The sequence below is a fragment of the Ursus arctos genome, unplaced genomic scaffold (assembly GCF_023065955.2).
Source record: "Ursus arctos isolate Adak ecotype North America unplaced genomic scaffold, UrsArc2.0 scaffold_29, whole genome shotgun sequence".
NCBI lineage: Eukaryota > Metazoa > Chordata > Mammalia > Carnivora > Ursidae > Ursus > Ursus arctos.
Window position 1 is genome coordinate 37,149,010 of NW_026622974.1, and position 17,131 is coordinate 37,166,140.

General features: G+C 48.3%; 1 protein-coding gene across 4 annotated transcripts in view; it reads left to right on the forward strand.

Moving 5' to 3' along the window:
* Nucleotides 1–17,131, forward strand: part of NT5E (5'-nucleotidase ecto) — a 62,875-nt gene that overhangs the window by 5,839 nt on the left and 39,905 nt on the right. For all 4 annotated transcript variants that reach the window (XM_048219614.2, XM_026506980.4, XM_026506981.4 and 1 more), the window contains exons 2-3: nucleotides 12,669–12,891; nucleotides 16,831–17,019. In XM_048219614.2, coding sequence (XP_048075571.1) covers nucleotides 12,669–12,891; nucleotides 16,831–17,019 — 412 coding nt within the window. The remainder of the gene's footprint in view (nucleotides 1–12,668; nucleotides 12,892–16,830; nucleotides 17,020–17,131) is intronic.

Genomic DNA, 17,131 nt, shown 5'->3' on the forward strand with positions numbered 1-17,131 from the left:
AGCTTATCATCCCCAGTACTCGTCACCAGAAATTCAGAGATCAGTACTGTTCTCTTGAGAGATAATAAATTTATAATCTGGGCTATGCCGTTCACCTCTCTGGATCACCAGTTCCTCATCTAAAAAATAAGAGGTTTGAGCCAGCTCATCTCTGAGGTTACACCCATTTCTAAACAAATCATCCTAAGAAGTGTTTTGATTCAATTTCAGTTCAGTGAAATGTTTTGATTCAGTGAAGGGGCAGGAGGATGGGGCCGAGGTACAGAGGTAGGAATCTGCAAGATTCTGGACCAGCCTGGACCAAAGCTGAGACAGCAGGAATGAAGGGAGATGAGGTTGTATATGGCTGAAGGACACCCTGAAAAGTTTGGGCTCTCTTCTGTTGTCAACAGTGGGGGTGGATGGGCACTGGAGGGTTCTGAGCAGAGGGTGACTGTGGTGTAATAAAAAATAGATATTTCCTCTTTATTCCCAGTTCCTGGCACACAGCTCCCCAAACCCTCGAAATCTCCTGAGTGATAAGAGTCTTTTGTATGCTAATGAGATGATTGAAGAATGGGGACCACTAGATAGCTCCAGAAGGAGGACTGGCAGTCAGAAATTCCAAGCCACGATTAGAGGATTGGAACTTTCCGCCTTCCCTCAACCTCGTGGGAGGGGAGAGTGGCTGGAGATTGAGTTAATCAGCAGTTCCCAGTGATTTAATCGATCGTGCATATGTGATAAAAACCCCCGAAATGATGCGGTTCAGAGAGCTTCTGGTTTGGTGAACACACTTAGGTGCCGGGAGGGTGGTGTGCCCAGGAAGGGCACGGAAGCCCCACCAGCCCCTGCATACCTTGCCCTACGCCTGTCTTCTGCTTGGCTGTCCCTGAGTTGCAGCCTTTATAATATGTCAGTAATGGTAACTGATGCACTTTCCTGAGTTCTGTGAGTTGTTCTAGCAAGTTATCAAACCTGCGGAGGGAGTCATTGTTGGACACCCTGCTGGTAACCCCAGAGAACTGGAGAATTGGTTGATGTGAGAAAAAAAACCTCTCAGTGATGTAGGGAAATCACAGTTTTGGGGGATGAGCAGAAATGGATGGGAGGCTGAAGACCCACGAAGAGGATGGAGAAGAGGCTGGGCAGCAGTCTAGGGTGAGATGGTCCTCAACTATGGTGACGGGGAAAGAAAGGCTAAGTCCACGGGAACGTTTCAGCCGGTAGGCGGTATGGCATGGGGTCAAGAGGGTGACCTCTGGGGTGACTGCCTGGGATCAAGTCCCCTCCCTGCCACTTAAAATTTGTGGACCAAGAGCAGGTTATGTAATCTCGCGAAGCCCCCATTTCTCCATGTGTAAGATGGGCGCGATGACAGTCTGCACCGGAGAGGTTGTTATGGGGTTGAAAGGACACCATAGTTTGTGGAAGTGCTTAGCACAGCCTGCCAGCTCACGGTAAGGGTTATGAAGTGCTGGCCCTGCTCACCTTCTTGGGGCAGGGGTGACTCAGGAGAGGGTGCAATCAAAAGATGGCTCAGAGGGTTCAAGCCAGGTGCACTGGAGAGTCCATGCACGGGAGCACGGATTCTTCTGCTTAGCCTTACCCCCTGACAGCTGAAGCCTGCTGTTTGCAGCACAGAAATGCAGTCTAAAGGCTCCTCCTGAGCTTATTGGACAGCATTGGACCCTGTGGACCAGTGGCAGATGGGGCAGTGGAAAGAGATTTGGATGGGACATCACAACACCCAGGTTTTCTTCCTTGCCTCTTCCCACTATCCACTGCGTGGGTTTGGGCAGGGGATTCCTCATCTATAGGACAGAGGAATTGGAGAGGGTGGCCTGTTGCATGTCACTCAGTAGCTCAGGCCCTGCCCTGCCCTCTGTCTTGCTTCTAATCTGCCAGTATGACTTGGTTTGTCCCAGAACTTAATTTTACATCAATGCTAAGTTTGCTTGACAGCTCTCTTATGTCTCCTTCACAGTTACTGTCATGACAGCTAATTCCTTGTAGGGAGATGGCTTGGGTCTTCTCCTGGGTACCCTTCCATTGGCCACTGTTTCCAGATAAAGAGGTTCTCAGGATTTAGATGGAGCCTTACTCTGTTTGTAATAGAAAATGATGGCCTAAGGAATAGTGGGATGATGAGCCCAGTTTCAAGCCTTATTGTCTTTACAGCCCATTTATTCATTCATATTCACTAAGCACTCCATGCGCCAGGCTCCGTGCTAAGTGGTGAGCAGAGCAAATCAGACCTGCTAAGGAGAAACCCGCTATTTGGTGCATAGCAGGCAGTGCCCTTCTTGACCACATAGAGAGTCTGGGCAAGACCTGAGAAGGAGGGGGATAAGCAAAGCATAAATGACTGAAAGTCTAACACCTGACCTTGGGAATTCAAGAACCAAAGATCTGGTCTGCAGAAGACACAACGTCAAGCCCTCAGATGTGTCATACATGCCCAAATGCATAGTGGGCATGTTTCCTCTTTTCCCCAGAAAACTAATCCTGAGCAAAGAGAAGTCACCTTCCATTCAGGTGCTTTCAAAGTCTCTCATGTCAAAGAAACTCTCAGAATTGCTTTATCTTCAATAACAAGCCCATGTTTGAGGAAGACAACTGAGCAGTGCTAGTTCGTGAAGTTCGAAGGAGGTATATTGATGGCAGTCATTTGGGTTTTTTTGGTTGGTTTGATTGTTTTTTTGTTTTTTGTTTTTCCAAGGCAAGGAAAGTCAGTAGCAAAGAAAATTACACTCAGACCTCGGAAGTTTTGACCGTCTGGGTAGTTGCGGATCCCCAAGCCTCAGTGATGTCAATGGCCCCCACCCCATCCTGTGGCTGTGGTTGTGGCCTTTCCACTTCCTCTCTTCCAGAGTGAGTTCCACGCCAGAGCTGGGCTGAATGAGACCAGCCCCAAGCAGGAGAGGGAGGAAGCAAAGGCAGGTTCTTAGCTCATCTTGTCCTTGTTCTGGCATCTGCGTTTCCTTAACTAAAAATTGGGGGAAAAAAACAAACAAATCACTCATTAGCCAGCAGCTTCCTGCAGTTCATTCACAAATACATCTGAATACTGCGTGAACTCCTTCCGTGTCTATTTTCCTCAACCACATAACTAGAATTTGATAATTCTCTTGACACTTCTTTTCCCTCCCTGGAATAATTGATTCCATACGTAAGCCACACGTTGGCTGGAGCCCTCTAGCCCCTCAGAGATACAGTGACACCTGCGTGGAACCCAGTTAGGTGAGCAGGTAACTCTAAAGGTAATATTGTTACGCGTATTTTACACAGAGAGAGTTTGTAAATTTTTCCGTCTGTTGTGGAAAATGTGAAATGTCTGTTCAGCACTTGTTTGTTCATTCATTCAACAAACATTGTGCACATGAGCTGGCGTGAGCCCCAGGATCCTTTCTGTCATTCAGTCAGAGGCTACATTCACTTGCCAGGACCCACACGCCCTAGCCCACAACTAGGGGTCAGGGGGAGCACAACCCAGCCCCGTTGTGGAATAGGCCAGGCTCTCCCCGTAACCCTCCCATTATGAGGTGTGCCGCAGCCCCCCTGTCCTTAGTGGGATGAGCCAGTGTGTACATGGCTAGCTAAATACCTATGTTGCCAATTTCTGAAGGATGGCTTTTTGACGCTGCAGTTGATTTCCATGGATTAAAACAAATCATTTTCCTCTGCCTCACTCATACTGCACTGCTCCTAAATCAATTATTCCTTCCTTTTTCTTGTGAATTCATGTTTAAGCCTCTTGTCTTCACTTGGAACCTTTGAGTGCCTCAGCCCTTGTGTGTTCATCGCGCCATTTGTCTATAGAGTTGACACCGTTTGCCTGTGAGCTTCCCCTGACCAGCGCCAAGGAGGCGGGGATCACACTCTGAGCCCCTTTGGTCTTTCGTGGGCAGCGTGTGCCCGTCTCTTTGGCGGCCTGTCTCACGCGTCCTTCCCTGTGGTTCCTACGTGGTTTACGTATGCATGGATGGACAGATGGACATGCTCATGTCTTGCCCTCTCCCTGTCTGCCCTGTCAGCTTCCTGAGGACAGGGACTGGGGCCTTGTTACTTGGCATTCTAGAACCCTATAGGAAGCTGGTTGAGTGATAGCCATCCCTTCCAGGTCTTTCATCAGGGGCACTTTGACAGAGTGGTTGAGGCCCTGGATGCTTAAGCCTCACTACCTTCGTTCAAACCTCAGCTCTGCCACTTGCTAGTGGTGGGAGCCCTGTGCCTCAGTTTCCCATCTATGAAAAGGACAAATAATAGCCCTGCCTGATAGCATTGTGAGGATTAAATGAGTCAATCTGTGAACAGGGCCTGGCCATGTAGCATAGAGTCTTAATGATCAACCTTTCTTTTTGTCATATTTTTTGTGTTTAAAAAAACTCGTCCTTGAAATTCCCTTAATGTCAAATTCCCTGGTAATTTTTACAGTCCTCTGTGAACAGAGGTGAGGCTCTAAGTGTCCCCTTTCAAATTCAGATACAGATACCCTTTGACAGACCCAACAGTTGGTCTCCTTAGCAGATTTCCAATAGGAAGAGACTCTAAAAAGTTCCATTTTCTCCCTAACTGCCCTCATGAAATCTAAGTAATGTTCTCGTGTATACATACAAGACACACAAAACAGTTAAACAAACTTTTTTTAAGAATCTGTTTCATTCACAAAGGCCAGTACGTTACTAGGGAAATAGAAAGACGAGAAGCAGGCCGATTGCCCGGAGAGGGTCAGCTGGGAACAGTGAGTCAGGGGCTAAACCTTTCACCTGCTTCCAAGCAACTTGGTTTCTCTTATTTCACAAGATATTGCTCAACTGTTTACCAAGTTCTTTTGAAAATCCTCCCACCTTGGAAAAAGTTTTAATGCCCCCGTACTGCTTCAGAGGCGGGCGGAGCCTATTAAAAGTAGCAGGTGGGGTGATGGTTTTATCGCTCATTCTGCAAACAGCCTCGGGGCTCCGTCGCTGTCTCCAGAGGCAGAGGGAGAGTCGCTGCCACTCCCGCCTCTGGGAGGAAGACGTGTGAACCAACAGCCGCAACAAGCTCAAGTGGCGTCAGAGACGTGCGTTTGAGGTGTGGCAGACACCGTGTCTCCCGTGGAGGTGACACAGAGGGCTCCACAGGGAGGTCACGCCGAGCTGCATCTGAGGCACTTCATGGCATGGGTAGTTGACTGTTCCTGGAACTGAGGGCCCTTGAAGTTTGGCAGAAGCAATGAACCAGCTCAGGGAGGTCAGGAAGGGGTTGCTGTGGAGTCTGAGGACCAGAGCGTGAGTTCAGTGGGACGCGGGAGGCTCTGGAGGAACTCTAAGCAGGGGCTAGACGCAGTCGTGGGCATGCTTTTGGAAGTGCATTCTGGGGGCCTGTGGTGAATGGGCAGGAGGTTTGTGAGCCTGGTGGCCGGGAGACCGGCCCAAAGACTCCAGAAAGGTCTGGGTGAGAAGTGAGGAAGCAGAGGGGGCGGTGGGAGTGTGGCAGAGAAGACCCCCTGAGAAAGGATAATGTAGGAGCTGTAGCAACAGGACGTCGTGGCTAGTTGGCCATGATGGGGGCGGGGGACGGGGGGACAAGGGGAGGGCTTCCCAGGTGTTTCACTGCTTCTCTGGGTGTTTCTTGGTAGCTGTAGAAACTTTTCCGACACCTGGGACCTCACAGGTGTCTCATGCACAAGCTTACTGGGAGTAAGTGTCCTTCTCTGTTGGTCGTTGGTCTGGCAGGGGACTCCTCAATAGCCAGCAGTGAGGAAAGAGTGGGGAGCCATGGGGAGCGTGTGGGAGAAAGTGCAGTGACCACCAAACTACCCCCAGGCAGCTCCCTACCGTGTCCCCTGAAACAAGAGACAAGAAAGGGGTCTGGTCATCTGCCCCATGGGCCCCGTCCCAGCGGGCACATTGTCAGTGTCTGGCTTCAAGGTGGGCAGGCCTGGGTTGGACAGAGGAAGGGATCATTCCAAATCTTGGAAAAAACCTAAATTTTCTGGTGACACTTGGAATAAAAATTCTAGGTAGATTCTGACCCAGGTGCTGCGCCAGGAGCTCGCCAGAGCTGGGCCACTGTGGCCTCTTCACAGCTTTATTTATTTTGGGACACAAGGCCCAGTCGAGAAGGCAGGATGTGTGTAAGAGACGCGAAACAGGTTCTCGGCCTGTGAGGCTTTCTCAGGTCTCAGGGCTTTGCCGCTTCCTTGCCTTTTATGGCCAAGTTTCCTGCTTAAATTATTGCCCTGGCTGCTGTGACCATTCATCAGAGGCTTTCAAAACAGAACTCTTTACCAGTTTGGGACTAGAGGTCGGAGCAACTGTGTCTTGTATAACCTCCTTTTCCGCTGCAGCGCACGGAGACGCGACGATGCGGGGACCGCGTTCTAGGCGACGCGGAGGAGGCCATCACTGGCAAGCAGCCTAGGGGCGGGGAACCAGCCGCTCCAGCCTTAGGGATTAATTCTCTGGCTCTTTCCTCCCCTCCCACCAATTATTTATTTACTCGTTCATTCACTCTAAATATTTACCAAGTATTTCCCCTGTGTCAGAGATATTTTAATGAAATAACGCATATTGTCTACTGCTTTGATCCATCAGCTGTAACGGGAGAGATCAGAAAGGGAAGATTTCTCCATAAAAGCAAAACATTCCAGAATAATGAAAGACCTTCCTAGAAGGCCATCAGACGGCCACCAACTTCCTTGTCCCCTCCTGCAGACCGCGAATGAATCCCAGCGTCAGGGCTCAGGCGGACCCGCTCCCACCACGGAGGGCTCTCTCTCTCTTCCTCTCAGCCTGGGGCGTGTCTCACTATTTCTTCTGTCCGTCCACTTGCTCAGGACCGGAGCCTCAAGACCAAAGGGCCCATTTGTTCACAGGTGAAAGGAGGAAATGAATAATAGCAGCTCCTCCTAGGAAGAGCCTTGGGAAAGAAGAACTCTGAGAGTGGGCACCCAGGCTCGGAGGACAGTGCGGTCGGGCCCGTCTGTGTGGCTGCTGAATTCAGGAGCGGAGTCCAGCCACACCGAGAGACAAGTCAGGAAGGATTCGGCCCTCTTTCTTTGAAAGCATGGCCTCTAACATTTGTTACTCACTGAAGATATATTTTATTGTTGTGAGAACTCAGTAAATAGGTGCTGCACAGAGTTATTACCTTAGGGCAAAAGTTAATTTCATCTCCAGAGCCGGCTCTGGTTGACGGACAGTAACTCCCTGCAGGGCTAAGGTAAGAAGGGTTCTGCGACTCAGTCCAAACACAGTGGGAAAGATTCAATCAATCAATTAGCATCTTTCATGGACAGAGGAAGAGGTAGAGGAGAATGACATTACGACATCATGTATTTGCACTGCATCCAAGACACAATAGTTGAACGTTAGCTTCAGTTCCGTTCGGCATACAGTGCATTTGGAAATAAAATGACTAGAAGTTTGGTCACCTCGTAATCATCTGAAAATGTGTCTAAGTAAGGAAATTGCCAGTCCACAAAGGGAAAGTCGACTTTGGCCTGTATCCAGAATTCGTGAGAATGGTAACTGACGTGTAGACGCAAGCTTTCCCTCACTCCTCACTGCAGGGTGTTGTTAATAATCCAACGAGAAACTTGGAGCCAGAAGTCTTAGGGTATCTTCGTTCTTCCATTGCTTCCTCGTATGACCTGAAAAACCCTGGGCTTTATCTTTAGTCAACAGAGAGTTTCTCCAAAGCCACGGCTAGACTTTGACAAATTGTCCACATCAAATGTAAATATTAACAGACACCTGCAGAAGGTGTCAAACAAATCAGACTCTGTGCCTCAGAGTTGATGCGATGAGAGCCCCTGTAATCAGAATCACAGAAGAGTCAGATCTCCTCCTGCACTCACAGTTGTGTTTAGCTTTAAATGCCAGCAACATTTCGGGGGTTTAAGTGGTTGAACACGCGGGGCTGGGCTGGATGGAAAGTGAGGAAAGATTTTTTCATGTCCAAGCACATTTTTTTTTTCTTTTTTGTCTTTTTATTATTTTTTTTTTTTTAAGATTTTATTTCTGTATTTGACAGGATAGAGACAGCCAGCGAGAGAGGGAACACAAGCAGGGGGAGTGGGAGAGGAAGAAGCAGGCTCATAGTGGAGGAGCCCGATGTGGGACTCGATCCCGGAACGCCGGGATCACGCCCTGAGCCGAAGGCAGCCGCCTAAGGACTGCGCTACCCAGGCATCCCTTTTTTGTCTTTTTAAATAGCGCTTTAGGCTTCTGCACAAAGAAAGCAGTGAGGGTGGGGAGCCAGGGCTGGACCAGAGGCTCACATTCAATATCTGTGATTTAGGTGTTGGAGATGGTCATTTTGCTACGCTCAGCTGTATTCAACTACAGAACAGTGCATTTGGTGAAATTTAGTGTTTATAGTGAAAATACGCAAGATTACAATAGGTCTAGAATCAGTGAGTGAATAGGGTTAGTAAGCGAATGAGGCTAATATTAGAAATCAGATGTTTAAGGGGGAATGAAGCATGACAGACTATGGACTCTGGGAAACAAACTGAGGGCCTCAGAGGGGAGGGGGGCGGGGGAATGGGATAGGCTGGTGATGGGTAGTAAGGAGGGCACGTATTGCATGGTGCACTGGGTGTTATACGCAACTAATGAATCATTGAGCCTTACATCGGAAACCGGGGATGTACTGTATGGTGACTAATATAACAAAATAAAAATTATTTTTAAAAAAAGAAATGTTTGGAAAGCAAAAATAAAAAGAGGGAGAGAGCATAAGAATATGATTTAGGTCAGAAAAAACACTTGCCCGATGTGGGGATTATAGCATTCCTGGCAAGTAACAGATTAACTCAGATTAGGATTGGTTATTAGAGCCATGGGGGAAGCTTTGGGCAGAGCAGCAAGAAATGGACACGCACACGTAAGGAAAGGTACGGGAATTTTCAGAGAGGACCAAAAAAGGCATACGGTACTGCAGTATGAATTTGCATAAATTTTCTTACGTTTGTGCTGCACACGCGCCATAGGATGTAAAGGAACTGGAAAGACGACCTGCCCCGAAAGGGTCCATCTTCCATTGCTCTGAATGCTCTCGGACAGACTCCTCTGAGGTATTTCCATGTTAATAAAAAAAATGGAAATGAATAAGAATCCATGTATTTCTATATCGTACACCTGAAACTAGTATGACACCGTATGTTAACTAACTGGAGTGAAAGTAAACACTTTGAAAAATTTTATTGAACACATTTCTTGAGCACCTGCTGTATGCCAGGAGGGAGCTTCGTCTACGCAAGTGAGTGGTGCGTCCTCGTTCCAAAGAGCTCATGAATAATGAAGTTGTGATAAATGCGACGGAGGAAAAACAGGTCGGAAAAAGTCAGGGTGGGGAAATGAAAATATGAGTTTACAAAGAAAATAAGAATTTGCCAAGGAATCTTTCAGCAGAGGAATTTTTGTAGGGAAAGTTAGCTGTGTATAGAAGAAAGAAATTCATCAGAGACCCTTCCGCTCACTCAGGTGTCCAGCCGGTGCGCACCGTTGCTCTGCACCAGAGGGACTGAGTGGGCGGGTGCAGGGCTGCAGAGACGGGACCATCAGAGCAGAGGAAGTCGTCTGACTCAGGGAGGGAGCTCAGTGACGGGTTCTTGGGAAGTAACGCTGCTGGGAGGCTCATCACACTTCAGGACCTGAAGTCACTGGTTGGCTAAGGGGGTAAAGGCACGGTACAAAAAGGAATACTTCTGTTCTACTCAATTCTATCCGTCTACCTATCTGTACTTCAGTCAGCCAGTCATCATTTGCCCGTTGTATACAAAAGCACAAAGGTGAGAGAGAGCGTGAGAATTGCGGGTACTTAGGCTTTTATTCAGAGTGCTCCCTATCTGCTAGGCCTTACGCAAAGCTCTTTATATCCAGGCATAGAGGTTAAGAAGGGTGGAGTCAAACAGAAGCTCTACCACTTACTAATTGTGTGACCTTGAACAATTCATTCAGTGTCTCTAGATCTGTTTTCATTTGTAAAATGGTAATAGTAATGATACCAATCTCACAGCACAAAACCAGGTTTTCTTAACAAAACCACTTTGCATGATGCTGGCGTGTGGCAAGTACTTAGTAAATGCTGTTTCATTTTTATTACAACCTTTGTCTTTTTCACTGCCCTTCCAGAGGAAGCTGTGGTTTGTCAGTGTGCTCCGGTCGAGCTCATGAGTGGTGGAGCCAGCCCTGCCTGGTTGTCTCATACTTAGCAGATGGTGGGTGTCAGAAATAAGGCTAGCGGGGAAGGCAAGACCAGATCTCCAAGAGCCTTACACACGAGCAGTGGAGAGTCACTGTAAGACGCTGGGGTCGAGGTTGACAAGATAAACTTTGCATTTTAGAAAGATTCTTCTGGCCACACTACCGTGAATGGTTTAGAGAAGGGAATGGCGCTGGCTGAATACCAGTGAGGAGGCTGTGGCAGTGGTCCAGGAGGGAATGGGCGAGGAATGCATGGGGGGTGGATGAAACAGAGCATTTAGGCAAAGGTGAGATGATGGTGGTGGGTGAGGGAGAATTAGCAAGTGGGGGGCATTCAGCTGCTCTGGGGTTTCTGGCTTCCTTGACTGGGTGGGTGGTGGCAACATGGAGAATCTCAGAGGAAGGGGCTTTGAGCATGGTAAATGTGGGTGCTTGTGAGTCCTTGGAGGGAAGCGTCCACGTGGCAGTTGGACATAGAGAACTCAAGGTCAGGGGAAAGTCAGGGCTGCAGATGTTCACTTCCAAGTGGAAGATGTGAATGTGAAGCAGGTCATTCAGCCGGTCCATGCTCAGCCCTGAGCGCCAGACCAGGGCTCCTCTCTCCACAGAGCTCGGAAAAGATAGCCGTCCCCACTTTCAGGATGTTACACTCAAGTCAGGGGAGGAGACATCAAACAAGTCACGCGTGAATGAAACAGGTAACTCCAAGTGTCGCCAAACGCTAGCGACATAATGCTGTGGGTAAACTGCAGAGTGGCTGACACATGGATAATCTGCCGTGAGGAATGAGAGAGATGCTCACGTTTTAAGACGTGGCAGTTAGACCACACAGTTCATGGTCATTTCATAAGGAAGACTGTTTTCACCACAGGAAGAAACCATGATGTTCCCAAGAGAAGATAGAAAGACAATTACCCAAGACTGGGAGACCCTTTAAGACTTAGGTCAGCCTTTAAGGGAGAAGTAATTACTTAAGAGGAAGAAATAAAAATGAGTGGATACTCGGGGGGTGGGGGAGAGAGGCAAATTCACACATTCTGTGTTTCATCAGGGAGACAGGTATGTGGGAATGTGAAGACAGTGTGTTGCTTTGTGTGTAAAAAGCTGTGCATGGGGACATAAGATGCACGATTCTTCGAGCCACAGATGCTCACGGGGTACCTGCACGACTAGTGAGGGGCCACGGCGCTGAGCAGGGTGGAGGCAGCAGGACACAGGCGCAGGGAGCACGCAGTCTGGCAAGGCCCTCATGAACACGCTGAACACACCTTCAGAGCGTAGAATGTGCTAGGAGGGGAGTGCGGCCCCGAGAGGATCCAGGAGGGCCCTAATCTCGGTTGTCAGGTCACCAGCCAGCACTTCCAGGTCTGCTCCCAGCGATGACCAGCGAAGTGAAGCAAACTCAGTTGTGGTATTTAGAAAGTTTGAGGCTCGCTGGTTTAAGGACTAAGTTAGGAAACAGCATGCCAGAGCAGGTAAGCAGGTGCCGGCGGAGATAAGCTTATGCGAGAGGCCAAGAGAGGAAAGGGATGGAAGGTTTTTCAGGGGAGGTGGCCAGAATGCCGTGTTTTGCCAGTTTTACTCTGGGGGAAGCTGCCAGATGTCAAAGCTGTTGGTTTGGACCCAGGGACCACTCCCAGAGCAGTGAGGACTGGGAGAGAGCAAAGAAGGCGGGAGGCAAGGGCATCTTTAAACCATGTCAGTTCCCCACCAGGTCCTGTGCTCAGAGTGGGCCAACAACCCTGCACCATCCCGATCTTCCTTGGATGTGAAACTGCTGGGACCGAAACCCAGGGGGCCCAGAGCTGCCCAAAGGAGGAGACCCGTGCCACCCTGTACGATGTGGAGAAAGCCATCTCCACATTTGGCCTTTGGGGATCTTTATTTTCCCCCGAAGAATTAGAGGACCACGCAGTGTTTGGGAAGAAAGAGTTGTGGGAGCATCAGGGAGGAACAAGGGAGGAGATGTGAGGGTGGGACGAGGAGAGGCTCTGGTGTATCAACAGTACATTTCCAGTCGCCTTTTGCTAAAGTCCTGTTAATGTTAATGGTTCTCCCAGCAGATGAGTGGTCAGAACAGGTGGGTGGGCAGGTTGAAATACGGCTCTATGAGAGAAAACAGAACCTGGAAAGGCTGGGCAGAGCGTAGGAAATGCAGATTCTCGAACTTGCCCAGACCTAGGGGTGGCAGGACAGTGGACGTGTAGTGTAGCAGGCTTTCCTGGCGGCTGCCGTATGCATCCCTGCTACCATCGGTGCGGGACCTGGGAAGCGATTCTCACCTGAGCCTGATGATTTGTGTGTCCCTGCGCCCAACCCCAGGGGCACTGAGTAAAATCTCCGAGCGTGAGGATGACAGAGGTCATGGGGTCAGCTCCAAAGGCCCCATCAGGCTTGGGAGCCACTGGGCTAATGTTATATTCTTTACGGTATGTTTTTGTTGGAAATTCCAGAGGACCTAATTCTTATTCTCTTTTCTCTTTCTACCAGGCACTGGGAAATCATGAATTTGATAATGGTGTGGAAGGACTGATTGATCCACTCCTCAAACAGGCCAAATTTCCAATTCTGAGTGCAAATATTAAAGCAAAGGGGCCACTGGCATCTCAAATATCAGGACTTTATTTGCCCTATAAAATTCTTCCTGTTGGTGACGAAGTTGTGGGAATTGTTGGATATACTTCAAAAGAAACCCCCGTTCTCTCAAATCCAGGTATTTTCTACTTTTACAGCACTCATTGGTTGCAAATACATGTATTAAATCAGAGCTTGGCATGATTTTTATGGACCGTGGGTGAAAGCAGGAAGACACGTGGTGCTGGGTAAGGAGTCTACTTAGGATAACGTGGATGAGACCAGTCTGCCGGCTCCCATGTTATCCTAAATGACTTGGTAAAGACATTGCTCTTTTGTTCAGTGAACTTCCTTGTTGACATACACAGTATCTTTGTTTAATTCAGTGCATTCAAAATTGGGCAAGAAAGCTGTTTACATCCAGTGTTGACATTACAGAGCCATTTACTGGAGAGTGAAATGTAATTCACCGCCCTTTTCCTGTGGAGTCAGAGAGCCCAGAGCTAGGGTTTTGCCTCAGTTTACCTTATTTCTTCTTTTTAATGACTTTGTTGTATCTGGCTTTCTGAGGAATACATATCCTTGAAAAGTCCTATGGTATATGTATCCTAGTATAAATATCTTATATATACTATATATCATATAATATATATCTGTATCTCTATATATACATGCATTCATAAATAACCCTAAAGTTATTCAAGAAACACTTTGAGCCACTTTTACAGGGACACTTTGACCGAAACACTTTGGCAGTGAAAAAGAAATTGACGTTTTTTCTAAATTATCCAAATCAGCTTTCTTCCCATATTTGAAGAAAAAAAGGGAAACTAGCAGGAATAAAAGGTGCAGCCCAGGAACTTAGTCAGTGGTGTTGTAGTGGCGTCGTGTGGTGACAGATGGTAGCAGCCCTTGCACCGAGCATACTGTAAAAAAAAAAAAATGAAAAACAGGAGAAGTTAAACGAGGAGCTGGCTTTATCGGAAGCGGAGGTTTTCATGAAGCGTTAACTGACAAAGGAGATGGGATTGTTTAGCAATTAGAAACGTGGTCTACTCCTTGTTGTTAGAGTCGTGCAGGCCATCGGAGACATCGGGCAGGTCGGGCGTGCTGGGTCCTGAGCCGGTGCTGCTCTGAGGGCAGAGGGTTCTGCAGCCAGGTGGGGGGCGGGGGGCAGGGCCCACGCAGGGCTTCTCTGCTCTCTGCCGGTGGGGGAGGTGGGGAGGGGCAGGCCCTCCAGGGGGCAGGTAGACATCCGTCCTATGGGGGACGGAGCCTCTGCACGCTGTGCGACACCGGGTCACCACGGAGCTGCGGTTGAGGTCACTGTGGAGCCCAGAGGCGGCGGTGGCTAGGATGAGTCACCGGCCTTCAGCGTGTTCAGAAGCACTCCTCTAGACACTGTGTGGTCCCCTCCGCGGCCCCAGCTGACAGTCGCAGGCTGCGCTCCACCCCACGCAGCCTGACCGCGGCCCTCTCCTCCCCACTGTTCCCCGGGGATCTGACCTCCCCTGGGGCTAAGGGGGCTGCACCTTCCACTTCCTGGGGCTTTTCTGCAGAGAGGACCATGTGGGGATGGCAGAGTATACCGGCTGCCTGACGGCTTGCCATTTGCCGATGTCGGGAGGGCTGGGATGACAAGGCCCGGTTGCTGCTGCCCTTGCTCCTGCTCTGTGTCCCCAGCTCCCACAGAAAATCCCTCCGCCTGAGCACCTCCTGGTATCGCATTTGTCCCTTGCTGTCGGCTGCCTCGCTGGCCTGAGCAGCCTGAGGACAGAGCCCAGGGCTCCGCTCCGTGAACGTCAGAACCTAGTACGGAGGCCAGCATAGGAGCTTTAGATAAAATGTGGACTTGCTGAATAATTGAATAGTTATGTGTCTCTATAATTTCTATTCTACCCACTGGTTTTTTTACATCATTTAAGATAGAATGTAATTAAAGTCAGGGAGGGGGGAATGTCTTTTAGGAACAAAGGGGAAGTGGCAGGAGTGATGGCCAGCTTGGAGGTCCAGTAGACTTGAAGAACCTCCTTGGCCCCTCAAGGCACTCCGAACATCCTGGGGCAAAGGGCATTCCAGCGGTGAGGTCAGAGTCACATGCTGGGAGGCAACCCTGTGAGGGTGGGACCTCATCTTTCTCCATCACTGCTCTGTGCTCTGTATGGTGCCCAGCATATGGGAAGTTCTCAATAAATGTTGCTGGAATGAACACATGAGAGCGGGGAAGTATGGGGGCTGCAATCACAAAAGAGCAAATAGTTCAGTTTCTTGGAACAGAGGTCCCAAGCAGGGAAGGCAAAAAGTTGGGTGAGGACTAGATTGTAGGGCTTCCTAAATGACTGACCAAGGAGTTCAGGCATGATGGGGAGAGAAGTGTGATCCCTTCTGGAATAGTCACCATCAAGAAAGGAGGGGTTGTCGGTGAAGAGATACAGGGGCTCCAGAAATCAGCCCCCCTTTGCTGGGACTCTGATAGCCCTTGACTGGGTTAATGTATCTCCCAGCAGCTCCCAGGAGAGGAAGGCTGGATGGTGCAGGGACACAGGCCAGTTGGGGGAGGAGGATGGAGCAGTGCTTCTGGGGACACTTACTTCCACCAAGACCGCAGGCCCAGCGCAGGCGTTCTTCCTACAGATCTCTGGCCCCTGACCCAGCCCCTTCCCTCCAGTCCTGGTGGCCTGGGTGCCCACAGGTGTAAGAGCACATTTCGTTTATGGTAGCAAGGTAATGAAACTCCTGTCACCCCTCAAGATACCCTGAAATAGACCTCATGCTTTCTTATGTGTGTGATGACTGATCCCCAGAGGCTCCTACTGTATTAGGAGGATACATTTCTTTGTCCTCAGAGGGAGGCATTTCTCTGAACGTTTTCCTCCTCGTTGCTAGCCAAATGAAAGCCTCTGTGAGTTGCTGATTTTCCAGAGGGCCAGTCTGCGCAGTCTCACCCAGCAGCCTGGTCCCCCAGGGGGCGGTCTTTTGTTACCGCTGCAAGGGGGAGTCAGCAGGGAAGAGGGTGCACACCCCATGCCAGCGATATCTGCATGAGACCCTGTGAACCTAGAGCTGGAGAATGTGCTCCCGTCGGCCTTACCAAATGAACACAGCCCGGTATCCACGGCTGTGTTGGGATTGACGTTCGAGCACTAGTTACCAACAGTTTTACGTTTGAGGACTGATTTTCCTGAACTGGCACACAAAGCCTTGGATGTACTAACCTGGGTTTTCCCCCTCGGTTTTATTGAGATATGACCAACACACCGCACTGGCTAAGAGTAAGGAGTATAAACAACACGAGGACTTGACATACATATCATACAACACACTCGTGTGCTCAGGCATTTTCTGCCTTGGCATAATGGAAGTTTAAATATAAAAACACATTTTTTTAGCAGAGAGAATCTTTATATTTTCATTTACAACACCAATCAAGTAATATAAGTTAAAAGAGATCACTTTAACAAAAAGACCAGAACTAAGACATAAAAATGAGTGTTTTCTTACAAAGTACTTTGCTTGGGAAACTGTGTGCATTTCTAAAGTAGCCCCTGGTCAAAGAAAGCTGGAGCTAATCTTGCAGAGTTGCTCTTAGGTCCTGTGATACAATTCTTAGGGGTATTTTCATTATGAGAAACCTTCATCTTTTGTGAACCAATTTGCCTGTTGGAAACAAATGCCATTCTGAGCCACACCTGGTGAACTGGATCAAGTCAAGATGGGTACAGCCATGTCTTGGTCAAAAAATAATATGACTGAGAAACATCTGATATTAAGAACACATTTTTTTAAAAATAGGTTTCGAGGTCTGAAGCCTCCTCGCAGCTTGAGATCACATTAGAGCAACGTAATGTCATTCAGAACCTTAACCTAAGGCAACATTAACTGAACAGAACTAAGGAAATCGATGCGAATTTTATTGTCTTCCTAGGGATTTTGTTTTTAATTTATAAGTATGTTTTGGTTTTAGTAATTTAAGAGCTTTAGTAGATAAAGGTGTTTTTACTCTACCTGTTGGTATGTGTAATAAGCAATATAATAAAAATTATTAATAAATGTCCATTTTACTTATTTTGTTCCTTAGGAAGGAATTTAGTATTTGAAGATGAAATCGCTGCATTGCAGCCTGAAGTTGATAAGCTAAAAACCCTAAATGTGAACAAAATCATTGCACTGGGACACTCTGGTTTTGAAATGGATAAACTCATCGCTCAGAAAGTGAAGGGCGTGGACATCGTGGTAGGAGGGCACTCCAACACATTTCTTTATACAGGTAATTGTTTCAAAAGGATTATACTGGCCAGGATGTCTAGATAGTTTACTTTGTCTCTTTGCCTTTGTAACTGTTATTATTATTTTTACTACTATTTAACACATAATATGTA